At 40.7% G+C, this 21,773-nt stretch overlaps 1 protein-coding gene across 4 annotated transcripts in view; it reads right to left on the bottom strand.

Moving 5' to 3' along the window:
• The window catches only part of SH3PXD2B (SH3 and PX domains 2B), a 102,057-nt gene that overhangs the window by 20,676 nt on the left and 59,608 nt on the right, over positions 1-21,773 (bottom strand). For 3 of the 4 annotated variants that reach the window (XM_080997120.1, XM_080997121.1, XM_080997118.1), the window contains exons 4-7: positions 20,619-20,695; positions 13,209-13,300; positions 3,421-3,446; positions 1,547-1,582 (exon numbers count right to left, since the gene is read on the bottom strand). In XM_080997120.1, coding sequence (XP_080853246.1) covers positions 1,547-1,582; positions 3,421-3,446; positions 13,209-13,300; positions 20,619-20,695 — 231 coding nt within the window. The remainder of the gene's footprint in view (positions 1-1,546; positions 1,583-3,420; positions 3,447-13,208; positions 13,301-20,618; positions 20,696-21,773) is intronic. The other variant, XM_080997119.1, reaches the window with a different exon arrangement.

Here is a 21,773-nt window from a genome sequence, read left to right as displayed (position 1 = left end):
TTTTTTAACCTCCTGAGAGAAGGTAACAGAAGCCAGGATTGCCGTTTGATCACAATTCACAACAGATGGGACTTTCATATCACCCAACAACTTCAGTGATGACAGATCACACTTATGGTTGGAAATCACCAAAGGATTAGATACCAAGCAATGAACATGCCTGTGTGAAGTAGATTCAACATGACCAAGAAACAAATGGATTCTATGAACAAATATTGGACTTGAGAATGCTATATGGATCTGTGAATTGGTGACCTGTCACCAGAAGAGACATGCATACAACATATTTCACTCTGAAAGAGCCTCATGACTGAGGCATGATTACAGCTAGAGAATGGATCTACTTAAAATTGCAAATCTAGGTTTTGAACTTCCTCACATTAGCCTTGTTTGTAAGATTGCCTGCTAAGTCATGGATCCAGACCAATTTCTCATCTACTCCAAAGACAACAACAAAGTTATAGGTCACTTAAGATTCCTTAATATGCTCAGTTATTTGATCTCATGCTCTGCAGAAGGCCGAGCTGCAGGCTGGGCAAAAATTTATGCCCTCTTTTGACTTCTGAAACTGGCTTTGACCCCCCCCCCCAAAAAAAACACTCACACATCCTTTCATACCCAAAGAACAAGACAAGTTATGAATGATCATAGAATCCCATGAGGCTTCCACTGCAGCTCACATTTATTGATAAGCTTTGTCAGACTGTGGAGATGTACTTTAACTCCTGTTGATCAATACATAATCACCTGACATGTCCATTTAGGCCAAGTGGGCTGCCAAGAACAATTACCCAGCAGAACAAGATTTTAAAAGCAGCCTTCCAATTACTTACAAAGAGGTTTAAAAAATTAAAATAAATTAATAGCCACCCTAGTACATGCATACTAGCTAAATTAAGGACAAGTATATATGCACAATGAGCTGGATGGGTGAGTGTGGAATTGTCACTTAAAATTCAGATGCCAACACAACCTTTCACAACTAAGCACCTAAACTTTCCCTTCAAAGCGGCAAATCTAGACAGAATTTTGCAAGATTCCAGATTCCATTAAAAAGAGGGCAAAGCGTAGGATTGACACATCTTTTAAGTATCAGTATTTGCATCTAAATGTTGATCAATGGCAATTTGCATATATTTAAATGAACATGCAAATGTGCAAAAGCTGTTCATTTGTGTCAGATGTGGCAATGCTCCCAATCACCCAACAACTCCAGTTTTTTCTCCCATTAAAGCCACAGTGTAATTTATTCCCATCTATCACCCAAACCTTGAAACCACCACCAGCAAAGCAGTAGAGTTGCCATGTAGCGGGCTATAAACCATCCTAGTTGGGTTTCATTTGCTTATCCTCAGTGCAATTCAATGGAGATTTTTTAATAAACATCCCCTACCCACCCCAGCACTCCCCTACCCAACGGAAAGCAGCAACCTGACAAAGCAGTGGCAAGAGAGAGGAGCCTAGACTGCCCAAGAGGAACAGCACGTGTTGCCCAGCAGGGAGGAAACGTGAAAGCAAGGCCCAAGCAACAAGCTGCTGTTACTACCTCTCAGAAGGAAAGAAGCCGTTCTCTGGATAAGTCCTGATGGAGGAACAAAATGGTGGAGAAAGGCAATGAGGACACAAAAAAGAATATAAATACACAGATGTAAAGGTAATGAAAGATTAACAACCATGTGTTGTCTCCATTCATCAAGATGAGGCAAGATAATCATAATACTACGAATGAACTCCTACTGCAAGTGCAGATCTTCATGTGGTCAAAAGGCACCACACAGATACAGATACAGATACAGACACAGACACAGACACGGACACGGACACGGACACGGACACGGACACGGACACGGACACAGAAACAGACACACACACAGCAGTCTGGGGAGAACTTGAGGTCTGCAGAAGTAAAAACCAAGAACAAACTTGAGCAAGAAGTAATCCTTTGGCAGATCACAGCGACACAAAATATGTGCCCAATCTTCTTGAGCGACATGTGACTACCTGAATCTGCTCCAATATCTCTACCTTCCTTTAATGTTGTGTGTGGGTGTATTTATAAACTAGAATATGGTCCATGGTATTAAATTACTCAGGTTTGCAGAAACAAAGCTGACCAGTATTTCTGCACTGGGAATAAATAAACTTATTATAAAGTTCATTGTGTTTTCATGCTGGCAAAATTCAGAAGTACATAGTACTCCACTAAGGAAGCTGAAAGAAGCAGGCAGGTGCTTAGTTGCCCTGTAGGGTGGGGTTCCTGGTTTGCTGGTGTTTGGGAGTGCAATCAGCTAGCACTGAGTTTCAGAGCCAATGCAGAAGGATTTGCATGTTCAAGCACAAACTGCTACTGGCAAGCAGGTATGTATGTGATTGTTACGCTCCTTTGACTAAAACGGAAGGATGAATCCATTGTAGATTATTATTGGGAATACTGCCCTTAGAGGTCCTCTGTTTGCCGCAATCAGCTCCAGGCACCAAACAGCAAGCAGAAAAGGAAATTGGTCTTCTTTGACAAATGCAATAAAGAATACAAAAGAAAACAGAACAGCTCAGAACAAAGCCTCCTGCTGATGTTTACAACGATGCATGCTCAAGTTTCAGCTCAAAGGACTTTCTGAACTCAAAGAGCCCTCTAAGAACACGTTTCACACATCTTGCTTCTAAACAGGTTACTATTTTTCCCTTTCTTTCATTTCTACTGTGCAAACTCTGCAGCCTCTCCTATTATTCACTGCTACCTCAACCATCATTCAGCATACAGGCAAACTAAATGTAGTGTAAACTGCAACTAGACTAGGTGTTGCAGTGAAAGATGGCAGACATGCACAGATAGGAGTCATAATCAGCTGTGCTGGGGAAAAAGGTGGGAGTGATGCAGCAGCACAGAATATAGCTGCTCCAAATGCCAAGTTAGTAAACAAGACTACTGATCACTCCTACTGACAGCTATTAGCATATAATTGTACATCACATGTGCACTACACTTCAAGTGCCATGTTTAACCTGCCTTAATTGACCAAAGCCAACTTCAAAAATGGACAATGACATTTTGGCTAAACAGCAATCCTAGCTACAAACAGAACAGAGGGCTACGGTGCCAATCTGCTCTCATACACTGCTACAGGGTAGAACAGGGTGGGGAACCTTTTTGGCTTCCTGGACCAGATCTGTAATGGGATCACCCTCACAGAAGTAGAAACAAAAGAGAGGATGACAGAAGGACAAAAGTGAAAGAGAAACAGCACTTCTGTGACAAATTCGTCCAATCTCTTCCACCTCATCAAAGAGAAGTAGTATAATACAGATGGCCTGTGGAAGCACGTGGTTCAGTCCAGCTGTCAACTGGTCACTGGCTGTGGTCAATTCCATTAGCTTTATAAAAGATCAAGAAGGGGAATAAAACAAGTGTAATTGCCTTACCAGATCTCTTCTTTCCAATTGGTTCCCTGAGAAAGAGAAAACAAACTTGATTAACAAGACAACGTAACAAGCCCAGTCTATATGACTGTACATAAGTTGTTAGCATGAAGAAGAGTCCAAACTTTGGATAGTTCTTGGTCCAGAATCTGCAACTGTATTTATTTTTCTTTTATACCACTTTATATTTTGAGAAATCTATAAGCAGTTTACACATCTCAACAAAAATAACTATATATGATATAAATTTCACATTCAAGTTGCTGCTAATGGTTTATCTATTTTTTTATAAATTGTTTCATAAAATATACACATCACTTGTTTGTAAATAGAAACCTCAAAACAGTTCCTGCAAATACAGTGTCTGTCCCTGAATCACCCCATTGTTCCAAGAAATGAAAGCTGTGACAAAGATACCAGCCTTTCACCCAGCCAACATGTGCTTTTAATTTGACAAATGTGCAGCACTGACCCGATGCAGGGTTTGCAGGCAGACTCACACGACCAGCTAAAATGATAGCTGTCAACTAAGCTTTCCCCTCCTTTTAACATAAACTTCTCAGTAAAAGCCTAACTGCATTCACTTGATAGAGAGGCCTCATATTGATGTGGCCATTCTAGCCATGACAGCTATTTCACACAAGCTGCTATGTAGTGGTTGCAATTCCCATACAAGATTCTTGGGACCACAAAAACAGCTCTAAGAACATGTAGCGCACTAAGATCAATCTTTTATTTTGTTACTATAGGGAGATTTACCTCCCGGTAAAAAACACTTGAAAGCAAGCCATGTAAGATGGTTTATTATATACCTGGTATCAGCAGAACTGTGTCTAATGAAAAGTTTCCTTTCATTAGACTCATTTCATAGACTAGGCACCCCCAATCTTCGGCCATCATCCCTGACCACTGATCCTGTTAGCTAGGGATCATGGGAGTTGTAGGCCAAAACATCTGGAGGGCCGCAGGTTGGGGGTGCCTGTCATAGACTCATAGAATTGTAGAGGTGGAAGGGACCCAACACATCATCTAGTCCAACCACATGCAATGCAGGAATCACATTTGTGTAGTGCTAAACCAGGTTTAGCATTAAATTTGAACATGGGCAATGCATCTGCACCAAATCACAGAAAACATTTTTCTTATGCAAAATTATGTTAAGAGCACTGAAAACTGTGACCGTTCACAGGATGTGCTGCAGACTGCATTCCTCTTTCCAGGGATGCCAGCAACAGACTCTGGCGAGAAACAGCTGGCGCTCTCATAGCCTTAGAAACCAGACATAGGGGCCAAAGAGCAACTCAATAAAACATATGGATTCAAGTAAATTTCCTGGGTCTGAGGATTCTGCAATACAGACAGCAGCTCAGACAAGATGTAATAATGTCAACCACAGCTTGATCAGCAAACATGATAGGAAAGGCAGAAGCCTAAAGGATAAATAGCCAATCATATGGAATCCACAGTATTACATACACAAGCAGGCATGAGCCTGGTTCCTAGGCATGTGAGCAAACTAAGGTTTACACAGTTTGTCATTTCGCCAGAATCTGGCCATGTATGTTTGCTGAGAACCAGAAAAGTGTGGGGGTGGTACGGGGTGTAGACGTCAGAGGCTCAGGCTTGCTTGTACACATAACACCAAATCAGTTTGGCATTACATCTAAACCCCATCAGAATCTCATGAAGCAGACAATCAGCAGAGGGGCAATAATAATCAAGACAGTATCAGCCTTAAGCATTTTCTTTACTTGTTGGGCACCAGGGGAGACAGAGATTCCAATGGGGACCCAACTGAGTTCTTCCTGTCTAGCATACAATTTCAGTGCCTTGAAAAAGGTTGCTTTTCATTCTTGTCTGCTAAATGTATTAAGTGTAACACATCACTTCCCATCTCTTTTCTGCTATGCTTCCTGTCTGGATGAGGAGGGGGAAGGGAGGCTGCACTTTTATTTTCTTGCCAGGACCTTCTCGGGTTGACCAGATACACCTCTGAGAGCAGTAACTCAAGACAAGACAGGAAACTGCAGTAAGCTTGCAGCAACCTGCAGCTTCCTCCCCTCTGCCAATCACCCCACTCTGCAACAGGAGAAAGCAATGTGGCATTGGCCCATAAAAATACCTCTTAGAAAGGCTAACAAGTGAAAGAACATGGGGATGTTACATGTTTTAGTTCACAGGTCTGTTTTCCCAGGGGCGGAGGGGGATACTAATCAATCTGCCCTAAAATAATTACAGAACCCAGTCATTACCAAAAATGAGGACAATCTTGAAACAAAACCAGTGTTTGTCTTTGCATCTCATTCTAAGAAAAACAAGATCAACAAAGTGAATGCTCAAAACAGAAGGCAAGTCTTCATTTTTTCTGGCCAAGAATGACTACTAATGGGAGACTTTCAACACTTGCTCTATACAGAAATCTTGGTACCATCTTTGGGCTTCTAGGAACAAACCCTAGGATGTTTAGAGAACAATTCTCAATAAAAAGTTGATGTCTTCCATAACAGGACACAAAACATCTGCAATTGAACTGAGCACTCAGAAACAATCTCTAGCACAATCTGTCTCATGAAGTTATGTTTGTGCAAAATATATACAGCCTGAAAAATAGGCTTAAATTTTTAATATATAATATAAATTATAGTCCATATTGTACCACTTCCAAAATGACGGAAGGTATTTGATATTGCTCATCACCAGCTTCAAATGTAGCACATAGAAGGGTCAATTTAAATTTGACGGGTGGGGATTACACAGAGGCCACTTAAAAATGAGTGCTTCACGTTTCTGGAGTAGTATTTAGAAGTCTCTTAGCCTGTGCCAAGATGGTAGCTATGGTGCCCTGAAGAGAGGCTGCATATACATAGGTGAGTGTGTGGTCATAATCTTTTACAGTTACACAAAGCACTGTAGAGAGAAAAATGAGTTTTGGCAACTTTCACATCAGCACCATCACATTTAAAACTGACCCTAAGTAAAATCCTGTTAATTGCAACTGATGCAAAAAATGGAGTTTGACCAGACAGATCACATCAGCTGAACTCTTTTTCTGACCCATCTTTCCTCCTGGCTCCCTCGCTTTGATTTACTGGCAGTGCTGCAGGAAGCAATCAGTTACTACAAATACCGTTTCAGCCTTCACCTAGCTATATGTCTCTAAGTATGCTATACAATAGCAAATTCATTCTATGAAATGTGGCTCTTTTTATAGCCAAAATGACACCATTTGTGCACAATAGGAAGGCATTAGACTCAGCAGACTTTTCTTTGGGGAGGGAGGGAGGGAGCTTACAAAAAATGTGAAGGGGGGACCCTGCAAAACAGCCACCACCAACAAGGACTGAGCCTGGCTCAGCAGGCAAATAAGGTCAGCTGACTCTGTGTATGTGTTTGTGTGTTTATTATTTATTTTAAAAATCTATAGTCCCACTTTTCACCATCTAGGGCTCAAAATGTCTTATAATTATAAAAATAAACAAGCACTGGTGTATGGTGTAAACATTGGTGTTCCACAGAATCAGGGAAGGCAAGCACAAAAGCCACCCTGGAGTGGTTCAAACATACACACAGATGCAGCCTTGAAGAAAGATGGTAGAAAGAGGATTTTAAAACTGTATTGCTGACCTGCAAGCAATAGCCCAAAGGATTAAGCCAAAGGAATCTGAGAGTTTTAGATTGCTACCTTAATCAAAGCGTGGCTACTACTACATCCAGTTTTTCTAGGGCAGAAACTAAATAAAGATAAGGTCAAGGAAGGTGGTTAAAGAACAAGCTAAGGCTTAAATCAGGTATGAAGGAGAATAACTCAATCCTTTGAAGAGAGTTCAAGAAAGATGTTGACAGTGTGAAGCAGCTGTGAAAAAGGCGAATTCCATGTTGGAACACTGTGTCCCATTCTGGTCGCCTCCCCTCAAAAAGGATATTGTACAGCTGGAGAGGTTGAGAAAAGGGCAACCAAAAACGTTTAAGGAGATGGAGCAACTCCCCTATGTGGAAAGACTGTAGAATTTGAGGCTTTTTAGTTTAGAGAAAAGGTGAGTAAAAGGAAACATGACAGACGTGTACACAACTATGTACGGTGTGAAGAAAACGGATAGGGAGAAGTTTTGCTCCCTCTTTCGTAATATTAGAATGCAAGGCCATCCAACGCAGCTGAATGCTGGAAGATTCAGGACATACAAAAGAAGGCACTTCTTCACGCAGTGCAGAGTTAACTATGGAATTCGCTCTTCCCGCAAGACTTAGTGATGGCCACCAGCTTGGATAGCTTTAACAAAGGGACTAGACAAATTAATTCACTATGTATCTTTTGAGTTTAAATTCTGTGGATGTTTGAAATTCTGAACATCCATTCCAGAGGCAAGGCTCTGATGCTGTGTAATCAAAGTGCAGGCTTTATGCACAACCCCCAGAGGCCTCCTATTCAGTGATCCTGCAGATCTATAGATAAGGCACCAAAAATTAGATAAGCCACTAGAAATGTTTGTCAAGCACATTCCACCACAGATCTGTAGCTGCAGACAAAAACCTCGCATCTCCTTCTCCCTGCCATGGTGTAACTCACAGTGTATTATATTTCTAGTGTTCCTTTTAAGAGGAATGGCTCTGCCCTCGTTACTGGAACACAGATGACAAGGATGTACACAGGTCTCCAAGACAAGTTACTGGAAAGAACAAGAAGCCAGCAAAGAGCCTAATCTGTCCTGTCTGTTGCTTCTCTCTGGTAAAGTACAGCAGATTGTTCTTAATAGCCACTTAGGAGTCTGTGCATGGAAAGCTCAAGGCTCTCAGCATGAGGACTGTTAGCAGCTAAATCCCTTGACTCAGCAATGGCTTTTTTGTCGCACACATCAGACTTTCACAGCTTCACTGCTGCGCTCCTTTATGCCACTAGTGGGGGAAGGGGGAAGCCTATTTCAACTTGAGAAAAGAAAAGAATACAAAGAGGATTTCAGTTCCTGCGTGTCCTGGGACTTTCACAGATCCATCCAAGCAGCCTTACTGCTTTCCTAAACCAGTAAGTTTCAAAAGTTGTTACTAGATGCCCAGTCTTGCCTTCCCACTTTGTCCATGCAACCTTGGGCCCAATTAGATGAGACCAGTCCTAACCAACATGGCTAATGGCAAAGGGTGATGAGAGCTGGAGTCCATCGTCATCAGGAGTCCCGTGGGTTCCCCATCCTTGCTCCAGCCCACAAAGGCTTACATAACTATAAATATGTTTGCCTAAAGCACTAACTGGAGCCTTCTTTTACTTTTCTTTTTTTGAACAGAAGTCTCTGATTGGTTCACAGGTTATACCAAGCCAAACCATGGTTTGGCACTAATGCACAAGCATGTAAGTTCTTGGAGAGAAGAGGTCTGTTCTTGATTTACAGCCCATGGTTTGTCTAGAGGAGACAAACCATGGTTTAGCTCCAAGTAGGACAGCAGCAGCACACACAGTGCAGAACTGCAGGGCCAGCTGTGATCTTCTGTTCAGGAACATGTGCATTCCTGCTAAGCAATGGTTTTGACTTAGTGTTATGTGAACAGTGAGCCTGTACAAGTAATCCTCTGGAACTAATGTAATTGGAAACTTTAATGAAATCAGGCTACAATCCTGAATGCATAAATGAAGCAGGAAGAATAATCTGTTAGGTGGAGGAGTTTTTAATATGAACAAACCATTCTCAGAAAGATTGCTATATTTGGCTTTCAACATGATAATGTGTGCTTCACCTCACCACATATTTGCTACTTTATGATAAGGCATCTTCCTTTTACTGCAAGACCTGGCTCCAATTCAAGGTCCCAAAGAAAGTATTTATCTCGCCCATGAGTTATGACATCCGACCAAGCCCCAGATGCAGCACTACAATCCACCTAATTGTGGGTTTCATCGTGTGATTGGTAGGTTTGCAGCATATCAAGTGGTGCAGCACTGGGAAAACTGTTCATACCAGTCCCTCCAGAGGAGAGAGTCAAGGACTTTTATTAATTAACATTTTGAATTGTAGCTAATAAATATCCATCGAGTATTCCAGCTGGGCCATGAAACACAACAGAGATGTCCTTGAGACACAACAGCAGCTTGCTGCTGGCAGCCGAGAGGAATCTATTAAGCCACTCAGAACGGCAAGTCCTCTCTTTCTTATTATCCTTCTAGCAAAAGGCCAAAGGAAACAGCAAAGGGCTCACTCCATTCAGAGAATCACTACACAAGGATGCATAAATTAAGCTTCACTCTAATGTAATTATCAGGCACAAGAACACAAATATTGTTGTTTATTATATTTATCCATCCTAGCTGCTCAGATGTATGAAAGATTTATCTGTGAATGTGTGACAAGAGGTTTCTGTGAGTACCAATTAGCTTATCTTAAATTTAAGATTATTATTACAGCAAGAGGATAAGAAGACAAAGAAGGAAGTACAATTACCTCTCCCCCCCAAAAAAATTGTGCCTAAGTTTGTAATTCAGGCAATGTTTTCCATTCCATCTATAAAGGAGAACACCTTTGTCCCAAATAAGCAAAAAGGACATTTTCTTTTAAAAATCGACTCATTCAAACCACCACAAGCCCCCCCCCCACAACTTTTGCAAAAGAACTATTCAATTTCTACTTCATTGTAGTTCAGCTTCCTGGTCAATTTCAGAAGAAATTCTACATAGGAGACATTGAATGGGCTTTGAAGTGCTTCAATAAGGAGGACTATTTGGAGGGTTTTCTGTTGAAGGGAGAGGTGGTCTTGGTTTCCCCCACACAAGGACATTTGGAGTTGCAGCAGCACCTCTGAATATTGGACTTGTAGATTTTTTGCATATTGTTAGTATTACAATGGAATGAATAAAACAACATATAGTAAGGCAGGTCATATGGAATCAAAGAGAAGGTTAATGCAGGAAGGTTCAAAGAGCCAGTCCCCAAATATGAGTAGGTAGACAGATGTCAGAAAACTGTAAAGGAAGGAACAACTTGGGCTAGTGCAAGTATTTATCTGCATGTGGGATCTAAAAGAAATTCCACATACAGTAGAGAGAAATCTAGCACATACAAACTCCATGGTCAGGAGCAAGACTGCATATACTTGAGACTTGGTCTTGTTTGTGCAGTAAAAATGAAGTCTGGGCAGGCTCTGAACAAATGCCTCTTCAAAATCTAACCCCTCCTGTCTACAGTATAGAGCACTGAGGTTCTATAAAGGTTTTAACAAAAGCCCACAGCATACACCCACTTCCAGAATGATGCAGAAGCTATGCATGATGCAGGCCTGTCTTCAACTTATGTTTTTCATTGCATTAGTTGATGAATTAGCAAAGGGACATAGGGTTAATGGGCAAAGACATCTTAAATGCAGGATGGATGGAAACATAGGCTGACAGCATGTTATTAGTTAATGGGTACTAAGCCCTTGCACCAATCTAATCAACTAACTGGCAGTCATAAAAGAAACTATGACAAGCCAAGACGTCAAGAGAAATCAAAGAGGAAAAGCAATAACAATATGCGCCCAAAGGCAAATGGAAACATAAAGCCTGCCTGTATTGAAAGAGAACAACCCTTTGTGGCCAACTTGGGTGCTGAAAGACTCCATGTTCTAACACAGATAATGACAGAACTCTCTCTTCTCATTCCTCTGAAATACACATTTCTCCATGTCAACTTGCACAATCTATATCTTTGCACAATTAAGTGCTCTAGTGTCATACAAAGACAGAAATGAGATAGTGGTTGGTGTCTTATGCTCTGAATCCTCAACAAAAGAGCTTCTGGCCTCAAGCAGCTCATAGTCACAAGACCGTGTTGCGTCATGCAGGGAAAAAAGAGAGAGATTGCTGATGTTCCTTGTTTTGGGTGGAAAACAAACATGTGGTTACTGTTTGTCAGAATAAATTGCTCAAGCAACTGGCAACAGGAAAACAGATTTTGCTTGGGATTGCTCCTAAATTTAAAAAAAAACCACTACAGGCTGTTAGGCAACCTCCATTGCTCTGGGTGGAGAAAGGCATCTCTGACAGCTTACTGTGCATTTCTGTAAAGTTATATGGTTGTGTGTAATTAAGTCCTATCAGGTGAAATAAGTCACATCAGCCATATGGCTCTACTCTGAGTATGACTCAAATGGATATATCCTATGATGTTTACTATCCAACTATGAAAGTTCAAAGGCCAGTGATACTGAACAGAACAGATGCGGATAATCCTTTGTATGCCTGTAAAAATCAGTTTTCTTTATTCTTCGCAGCTAAAATTATCTAGGCAAGTGGCTAGCATGTATGATGTATTCTATTCTGTATTTTATTTTGTTGTAAACCAGTTGAATCTAGGATTATAGGTGATTCACAAACATTTTACATAAATAATAAATAATGATGATGATGAAACTGACACACATGATTACGGTGAGGGAAGGCAGGCAGCAAGATAATCACTTACTGAATAAGGGAGTCTGCCCTTTATTGGGCTGTAGTACAGGACTCAATTAAATGCATTTTGGTACGGGGGAATATAGAAGGAATGCATCTTGGCTCACACAACTTTGTTAATAGTTATAACAGAATTTGGTTTCTAGCACATAGCAGTTTCACTATCATATTATGTGTCAAAAGTTTCCAGTTACACTTAGAACATTTCTAGGCAAGCTCTTAAAAGTTCCAGCTATGCTTTAAATTGTATTTAATCATGATAGTTACAATCCATATATATTGGTTGTATGCACATAACCACATCTTATGCTTTTGTATTTATATTTCATAGTAAAAGTTCAATTTTTAAAATGTGGGCAAGTAAATGAAGGGAGTGCACCTCCCCCATGTATTGGAGAAATTGACCTCGCAGATATAAAAGATCAGATTTCAAAGTGGCAGTGACTCTCTCTTTAATGAAGCTGCCTTTATTTTGATCAGCGGTGGGGAACTAGAACTCACCAGCAGGTCAGATTTTTACCTCCCCCACCCCTCACAGGCCAAGTATGACAGGGGGCTGGAGCTACATGTCAATCACCTGATCTCACCATTATGCCAGGTGGTACTTTTTGCTTGCATGGATTTTGTGGATCACTTCTCAATGGGCTCAGCAGGACTGGGCAATCAGCTGACCATTGGGTCTTGCAAAGCCTTATGCACAGTGTTTTACATACAGTTTTGCAAGTGACTCTGATTGGCAGATGGCCAGTGGCAATAAACCCCTGTTCAGCTCAGACAGGTCTTAACCTGCCCTATACATGACATCATATATAATGTCAGGTGTAGTTCAGGTTTCCATGGCTTGGCTGAAACGGCCAAATGGGGAGTCCTGGCAAGTCTGGGCTCACATGTTGGAGGTTCCCCACCCCTGAATTTGGTAACTTAAACACTGGATAGCTCACTTGGTTAGAGTTGGATGCTGATAATGCCTAGGTTGCAAGTTTGATACCCATATGGAACAGCTGAATAATCCTGTATTGCAGAGGCTGGACTAGATGATCCTCAAGGTCCCTTCCACCTTCCAACTCAGTATGCAACATAGGCTGCATGTTTCTTTGACCTTCTAGCTTTCCCATTTTTTTTCATTATTAACTTATCTTTTGAGCTGCTTCATTCATTCTTTAATAGTGTTTTTTTTAAAATCTGATATCTGTACTATATGTTCACTGATGTTATGTGACTGCATACCTGATGTGTGAGGTTTCTGTACTCTGGAAAATATGAAACACAAATGCTGCTGTCTTTTTTTAAGAAACGGGGTTGTTCATTGGCTACATATGTCTCTCTCTCTCTCTCAACATTTCTGAAATGCAGCTGTGTAAGCTACTTATAACAAACTTACTCTTTGGGGGGATTTAAGTCTTCTGGTCTTGTCTCAAAGAACTGAAGAACTTCATCGCACTGAGAGATATATGGTGGCAGCTGAATCAGAGCCTGAAAAACAAAACAAGACACACATTTGGAAAATGAAGAGCTGTTTTGCCAATTGTTAAGTGTGTGAACATGAGACAATTTGTGCCTAGCCCAGCTAGAAAATCCAGGCACATTCTCTATCCACTGTGATCCTCCATTGCAAAAGTTTTCCTGGAACTTTAATTTCCAAGTACAGATTCTGATTTTATTATTATTATTAAATAAGTAAATCACTACAATCCCTGCTTAGAGCCATTCAACAGATGTAAAAAAAGAAAAGCCAGCAGCAGTGTCCTAGCACTTTTTGCAACTAAAGCACTGGATTTTATGCATAATGTTTTTTAGCACAATAAATCTACATTAATTTCTCATGTTTTGCTTAGAGCCCGCACTTCTATTTATATGGAGATACTGCATTTTCCAAGTAAAGTTCTTTGTGATCACAATTACTATTGCACATACTGTGAAGAGCCTTGTGATCTAAGTTTTATGGACCACTGCTGGATATTTTTGTGATGGGATGAAGGAGAACTGGCATAACTCTAATATTTCCCATCCTGAACTATGAAAAATTATTTAGAGATTGCATGCTTTTTAATACCGCAACTGATACTCAGCAATTGTACGGGGCTTAAGAATGTTTAAAGCATTTTGAAACCACGATCTTGTAGCCATCCTTGCTGATCTGCTTTACGGGATTCTTGTGTTGTGTCCCTGTTTCTGAGATGAGGGGCAGGGGCTGAGGATGGCCCACCTAACCCCCCAGCAGAGGCGAGATAGAACTGATCAGTTTCTATCAGCCTTCCCACATCTGGTGCCCTCCAGATGCTGTTGGACTGCAAGCTCCATCCTCCTTGACCACTAGCCATGCTGGTTGGGAGTGATAGGAGTTGGGGGACCCACCATTTCTGGAGGGCTACAGGTTGCAGAAGGCTGGTTTATATTGTCAGCAATGCCATTAACTGCTTGCTAAAAATCAGAGGATCGTTTACAGAGCATCTCTCAAACAAACAAACAAAACATCAAACAGCATATCAGTGCCTCAAAATTAATTCCAATGCTTTGGATGGAAGCTAGTGTGTCATCTTAATGTTCCTAAATATCCCAAGGGTCCACCACCCAGCCTCTGTCACATCCAACTGAAATCTGGACCTCTTCAGAACTTCCATAAACAGCATGTCAATCCTGTTAAATGACATTAGCCTCTCACTCTCTGCCATTTCCCCACCTTCCAAAAAGTAGGTCTGGTTTTCAAAACTGGATGTTAGCAGCATAGTTCCAGGGTTTATATGGTCACTTTCAACAATTCTTTTTCCTAAGCCAAATTTTGAAAATATAGGTAGGGGGAGTAGCTTTAATAAAACACGCTATGAAAATATGATTCTTTTTAGAGACACATGCAAGTCACAGCAGAAGTGGCCCTGTTCATTTACTACTCAGGACAGCATATTGCTTCCATAACAGAAGAGGGGCTTCATACTCAGAAAAACCTTTCCCAATTTTTGTGTGGCATAAGACACAATTTGGAAAGCCGTTGTTATTTAGATGCACCTTGTATTTCCACCTACACTCAGAAAAGGCTCCTGCAGCCTAACTGATTCTGGAGGTGAGATTTCAGCTAACAGGCAATAACTTAATTGTCTCTGCAGGAACTTGAGGGGACAGTACTTGGAATATCAGTATTTCTTTTGGACCAACGCCCAGAACACTTACTTTCCCCTTCTGTCTACAGGTGTTGGATAAATCAGGGAAATGATGCAGAGCAAGATCTGCAAAATGTTTAAGTATTCAACCTAAGAGTTTGCAGACTGAAATTAGAGAACTGAAGGTTTTACTATAGACAACATGATCTCTGATTTATTTTTATTTTTGTCAAAATGAAGTTCCTCAGCATTTCACCATTCTTCATCAACAGCAGGTGACCAAATGATCCTCTGCTTATTATTCACCACAAGTTGTTATTTCTGCTTTGACACAAATTATTCCCATGTCTGGTGGTCTATCAACAATCTGATCCATTTTTTGTGCCTTGATATACTATCCTCCTCAATACTTCATCTCTCATTCCTCAATCTATGCTGCCCAAGAAAAAGTGACCTACTAAGTACCAAGGGTTCGTAAGAATCCTGACAAACAGCAACTACTTTTTATATTGTGATCATTTGGGCTGCACAGTATTTTCGTTCACATAATATTGTATTCACTTCCTCTTAATGGCTCAAGGGAGGAGTCAGAGACTCGCCTGATATTCACATTTAAAGTGTTTCACATCTAACATGCTTACATAACCACGCTGCAAACCATTGTTAAAATTACTTTTTACAAATCCAACCTGCCTCTCTTATCAATAAATGTGATGTGAAGCAGTGAGTAAGATAATTTAGAATAAAACATTTTGCTTAATCTTCACCAGGCTACACAAATACTTGTGATTTTAAAACTCTGAAATCAGTTATTTGATCTCAAGAAATACCTGCTCTCCCAAATTTATCAACAACTCCTCATGTTATTTCTGCTTTGACACAAATTATTCCCATGTATCCCTCATGTAAGGAGGGGTTCAGGTCATGTAAAACTTTGGGAAATATGAAATGGCTGCTCTCTTCTTGCTTTGCAAAGTTATAGAGCAAGAGTCCAAGCCAAGATGGTTACCTCATAAGGAGCAAGCTAATTAAACATCTTCCCAAAGTCGTGACATATCTAAAACTGCTGTGGCCTTTTGGGAGTTGTATGCACCCCTCCTTGAGCTTCAACATTTACCATGTAAGAAATACTGATGAAACTGGGGCCAGTTTGTAAAAATATCCATAATTTATTGTTTGGGCAGAACTCCAAAACCACAGTACCTAATGTGATCAGTATTATAGCAGTTTATTATGTCAGTTTGTAGTAGCTTCTGTTCACTGCAGAATGTAATGCACAGTTTGCGTTGATATCATAGCTACTATGACTATTTGTACTTTTTTGTTAGCTTTAACCAAAAGGTTAGCATGGATCAGAACCCCTTGGTTATGGAGCTGACAAATATAGGCAGGGCTATTATGGTGTCTATTTCCTTTTCTCCTATGAGATCATACAATATCTGGCAAAGTAAAGGAAGGGGCATACAATGCTGGGAAAGATGAAGAACAGACAGGCGTTGGGATACATATGTATTCCTCTACTAAGTTTGATGAAAGCCTTCCAAGGCATGAATTTTGTACAATGAACAGATAAGACAGTAGACATTCATGTCACTGATGTGGGAGTTAGGCTGCCGCTCCCTAAATTCCTCAGCACCTGCTCAGAAGATTGATGGTTTGGGAAATGCCACGACTTTTGTGATGTGTGTGGTAAGATAGCCAAACATTTTGTTCCTTATGAGGTAATTACCTCAGCAGAGTCCTGGACTATGATCCTGTGGCCCAACTGGAAGAGAGTCTTTTACTGGTCTTCCTGCCCCACACTTGCCTTTTTAAGGATTTTATTGGATGGTGTATATCACCAACATTTTATCTGTATGCCGCTATACTGTAGTTAAAACCATGCTCCAGGCAGCTTGCAATATTAAAAGGTTTACAAAACACAACCAAACTGAACAATTGCCACATAAATCATGAATAATAATAAGATCTAAAAATGAAGATACAAAATAACAACAATAGCAACAAAATCCCACCAACAAAAACTGTTAAACAATACAGTGGTACCCCGGGTTAAGAACTTAATTCGTTCTGGAGGTCCGTTCTTAACCTGAAACTGTTCTTATCCTGAGGTACCATTTTAGCTAATGGGGCCTCCCACTGCTGCCGCACGATTTCTGTTCTCATACTGAAGCAAAGTTCTTAACCCAATGTACTATTTCTGGGTTAGCAGCGTCTGTAACCTGAAGCGTCTGTAACCTGAGGTACCACTGCATGCAGCTGCATTAGTTTAATCACCAGATTTCATTCTTAATGGGACAAATGTTGTTTGCAGTTAGTGATACTGCTAGTTCTCTTTGTTTAGTGAAGTTATTTTTGTGTGTTTTATGGTTTTCAATTTAGTACTCATTATATATTGTGGATCCACATTTTAGAAGTCATCTTGAGGGGGCTGACCTTAAAACGTAGCCTACAAATATTTCAGATACATAAATAATTGTAGCAGCCAGTGTTTCCAAGCTGGCCACAGAGGAGGGAAATCCTCCTCATAGCCAACATGGAAGTGCAGTGGACTAGTGTCTTAACAGGTAGGAATTGCTTTCTATCAAACAGGCTGGTGTAGCAGGAAACGGACTAAGGAATGAGCTTCCCTTTTTCTGCAGCCAGCATGCAAACATACAAGCTGGTGGAGGAGGGAGGGAGGGAGGGAGGGAGGGAGGGAGGGAGGGAGAGGGAGAGAGAGAGAGAGAGAGAGAGAGAGAGAAAGAAAGAAAGAAAGAAAGAAAGAAAGAAAGAAAGAAAGAAAGAAAGCCATTCTTCTCAACCAGCCCATTCACACATACTTCCATAGAACTCCTGGTCACAGCTGACCTGTGTAAGAGGTGTGTGCCACCCACCCAAATATATATATGTGTGTGTGTGTGTGTGTGTGTATATATATATATATATATATATATATATATATATGTATATATATGAAAGTGATTTTGTGTGTATTAAAAAACCAAAGCAAGTGCCCTGATCACCTGAACCCATGTTTTCTCCTGCTCCGGAGGCTAGGACACAAACCAATGGATTCAAGTTACAAGAAAGGAGATTCCAACTAAACATCAGGAATAACTTTTTGACAATAAGAGTTGTTCAACTGACTCCCAAGAGAGCTGCTGAACTCTTCTCCTTTGGAGGTTTGTAAGCAGAGGTTGAATGGCTATCTGTCATGTATAATCTAACTGAGATTCCTGCACTGCAGGGGCTGGACTAGACGACCCTCAGGGTCCCGCGCAACTCTACATTTCTATGATTCTGAAAGATTGTACTGGGAAATGATGCTTTCCCCTCCTTTCCCAAGCAAGCAAAGAAGAGAAGTGGAGTGATTGTTGCTTATGCAGCTTCTGAAAAGGATGTGGTCGCAATTAATTCTTGTAACGCTCAGCATTTGCTGTATATCCACAAACCACAGTCATCTCTGTGATTTATTTATCTGTGCTCAGTTGGAATACAATTTTCCTCCCCGTGGTGGTTTGCCTTGCAAAAAGCATGGAAAAACAGCAGCAGATAAGTTGAACTGCTAGAGTGGTGTCCATATCATGGCAAGCCAGGCTTCCTTGTGTGAGCCTACTCCACACCCATCCTTCCCTGTTAGCAAATACAGAGTTAAGTGTCAGCTGTTGGAAGGCCAAGAGTGCAGTCTTTGTTACCTGGTTATCATTAACTAAAAGAAAGAAAATACTAAGGTGGTTAGATCACATCTACAACATTATAGATGATAGAAAGTCAAATGGTTTTATTAAATTTAATGTCATCAATAGCATTGTTTTGCAGGAGCCAGCTGCTGCCTCATCACCTATGGACTTCCTTCCTCTTTAAAAGCAAATGTGTGAGTACACAGGTGTGCCTATTTGGGCATATTTTAACCTATTCCGTGACAAGAGGAACAAGCATATCAGAAGCTGAATGAATGAAAACTGTATATACACATACATGTATTTCACACACATTTTACTACAGATTATAAGAGTAACCCCAACACAAAACACACACATGATAAAACAAAACAAAACAAGCGCGCACAGACACACACAAAAACACACAGTTCCCCAGATGGTAGGAAAGATAAAGGGAAGATAATGATATCCTAATTATTTAATGCATTTCTAACTTCAAAAGGTTAAAAACCTAGAGAATTCAATATAAGAAACAGTTGCAATATAATTTTGATTAGTGATATCACATAAATTGAACAACCACTGGGGTATCTTCCCCAGAAATATGGGGCAATGCACACTGTGCTTTTTTCTGGCTTAAGCATCCCTATGACCAACACCACCACTCCAATTCTGCCGAATCCAATGCAGACTTTTGACTTCTCCATCCCATCAGCCCCTAATATAAAAAACAAATTGCTTTTTATACATGGCAAGTCCTACCAATTCCATCCCTGCAGAACTGTGCCATTTCTTTGTGTTTTTAATTAAAAATATTTATATGCGTTCCTGCACTAGCATGCACATGTGTACACCCCCGTTCCATAGGTGCTTCTTATTTCCTTCCATACTAAACTGAGAAGCATCTCTGTTCTAATGACTAGTACACGGGTAGGCAAACTAAGGCCTGGGGGTCGGATTTGGCCCAATTGCCTTCTAAATCCGGCCCGCAGACGGTCCAGGAATCAGTGTGTTTTTACCTGAGTAGAATGTGTCATTTTCTTTAAAATGCATCTCTGGGTTATTTATGGGGCATAGGAAGGAATTCGTTTGTTCGTTCTTTTTTCTTTTCTTTTCAAAATACAGCCTGGCCCCCGACAAGGTCTGAGGGACAGTGGACTGGCCCCCTGCTGAAAAAGTTTGCTGACCCCTGGACTAGTATAATGGGACTGAAGGAGGCAGTCTGAATAATATTCAAGTGAGATTCCATTTGAACTAAGCTATTTCAAAAGGGGAGTAGACTAACCTAACACACTCTGAAACCATTAAAGGCAGTTGCTTTCATTTGAGGGAGGGAGGCTGGTTACCAACAAAGCCATCATCTTCAAGCAACAATGAGAGCAGTTGTCACTTGGCATGAAAAGGAATTTTTCCAAATAACAAACAATGGCAACATTTATTAATTATCTTAGTAAGCACTGCTTTTTTCTGATGGGAATCAATGGTACGCTGGAAGGCTGGGTGGATGTGAAGTCAGGGCAAGGTGGGGGGAGAGACTGAAGAAGTGAGAGGGGGTCACAAAGTGGTGCTTCAATTAATTGAGGGGGGAGAGGAGAGAGTGTGAGGGAGAGAAAAAGGGGGGGCATGGTGAGTACCAGCACCTTCTTTTCCTAGACAAAAGCACTGTTATTAACCATTTATGTAGTGCATTGTAAATGTCAAAAGTGCTTCATTATGTCAGCAAAACTACTCGGTGGGTAAGTCTGCAGAGTAAGAAGCATTCAAGGTCATCGTTGATGAGTTCTTACTCAACTGAAAATGCATTAACACAAGCTATGGTAGCATATAATAAGACAAAACAGAAAAGATAACTTACTGTGTATCCTGGTGCCCTCCAGATGTTTGGGACTACAGCACCCCAACAGCCCGAGCCAGCATGTCCACGGGTATGATGGGAACTGTAGTCCAAAACACCTGGAGGTTACTAGAGCAGGGAAGGCTGCTGTACTGGAACCAGCTGCAAACAATGTATCTCAACAATCAGCACAAAACTTGGAAGAAAACACCACTCACCTTGCAGTACTCATCAATGGGTATAAGACGCTTGATAGCAACATCACGAATGTGGCTTCGGCGAAAGAGGATCTTGCCTACGGAATGAGAGACAAGAACAATGCAAGTCACTGCTTGTTTGGGTAATCCTCTGGTTCATTAGAACCTCACTTCTCAAATAACTCCTTGATTGCTATCTTTATTCAGCGACTCAAGCACAGACATATCCCATAAGGGCACTCAGACACATGGCACAGCAAATGTTACACTGGAAGAAGCAAATCACATTAACATAATCCCATGAAAATAATTTCATTCATAGCTGTGATTTTAGATTGCTGGCCATTCATTCCATGAGGGATTGTGGAAACTCTAAAAATATAAATTAGTTCTTTTTTCAAGTTCACAGTGTTATTTGTTGAATGCTTCTTCCCTGTTGGAACATTGCCCGGTTGATTTCAACAGAAATTAGTTATGACTAAGGATAGTGGAACAGGGTGGGTGTGTGCATTATCAGACAGGATAGAAATGCAAACCGATAAATTTTTATTTATTTATTTAAAAAAACCTTTTCAACTACACCTTTTTTTAAAAAAATACTATTAATGTTGCTCAAAAACTAGCAATTTTTTTTAAAAAAACCAATAAGAAATAAAACAGCAGTTAGCAGCAATCAAGATAAACAAACAAAAGAGAGAGAAGGGAAGGAAGCCTAATCTGTTGACTCATACTACAGAGCAAACCTGTTTGCAGCAGGTACACCAGAGTTATACTGGAGTTTCCTGCAGCAAACCCAAGGTGAAAACCACAGCTATGTATTCCTTAAAATACCCCTGTAGATATGTGTGGAAGCCTTGATTGTAAGTATGTGTATCAGTGATTTACACTTTTTGCCACAGATATACCAAGATGCTCCCTGCAACAAGTGCACCTGTCCCTCATAACGAGTAAAACTGCTTTGTCTGGAAGTTCCTGCTGGAACAAAAAGGCAATGGTGATTCCAGTCCATAAAAGCTTGCTCCATTTTCTTTTCTGCCTTTTTGGATAGGTGACCTCAAAACCGCCATGCTTGTAAGGTGAGAATGTATATACTTTGAGATGGAAGGAAGATGGGAGCTGTTCCTCCAGTGTGAGTGGCATTGAACTAAGAAAGCCAACACTCCTTTTCATGTACAC

This window comes from Podarcis pityusensis (genome assembly GCF_964106645.2).
Source record: "Podarcis pityusensis genome assembly, chromosome: 2".
In the NCBI taxonomy this organism is placed as follows: Eukaryota; Metazoa; Chordata; class Lepidosauria; order Squamata; family Lacertidae; genus Podarcis; species Podarcis pityusensis.
This window is presented reverse-complemented; position numbering and strand designations above follow the sequence as displayed.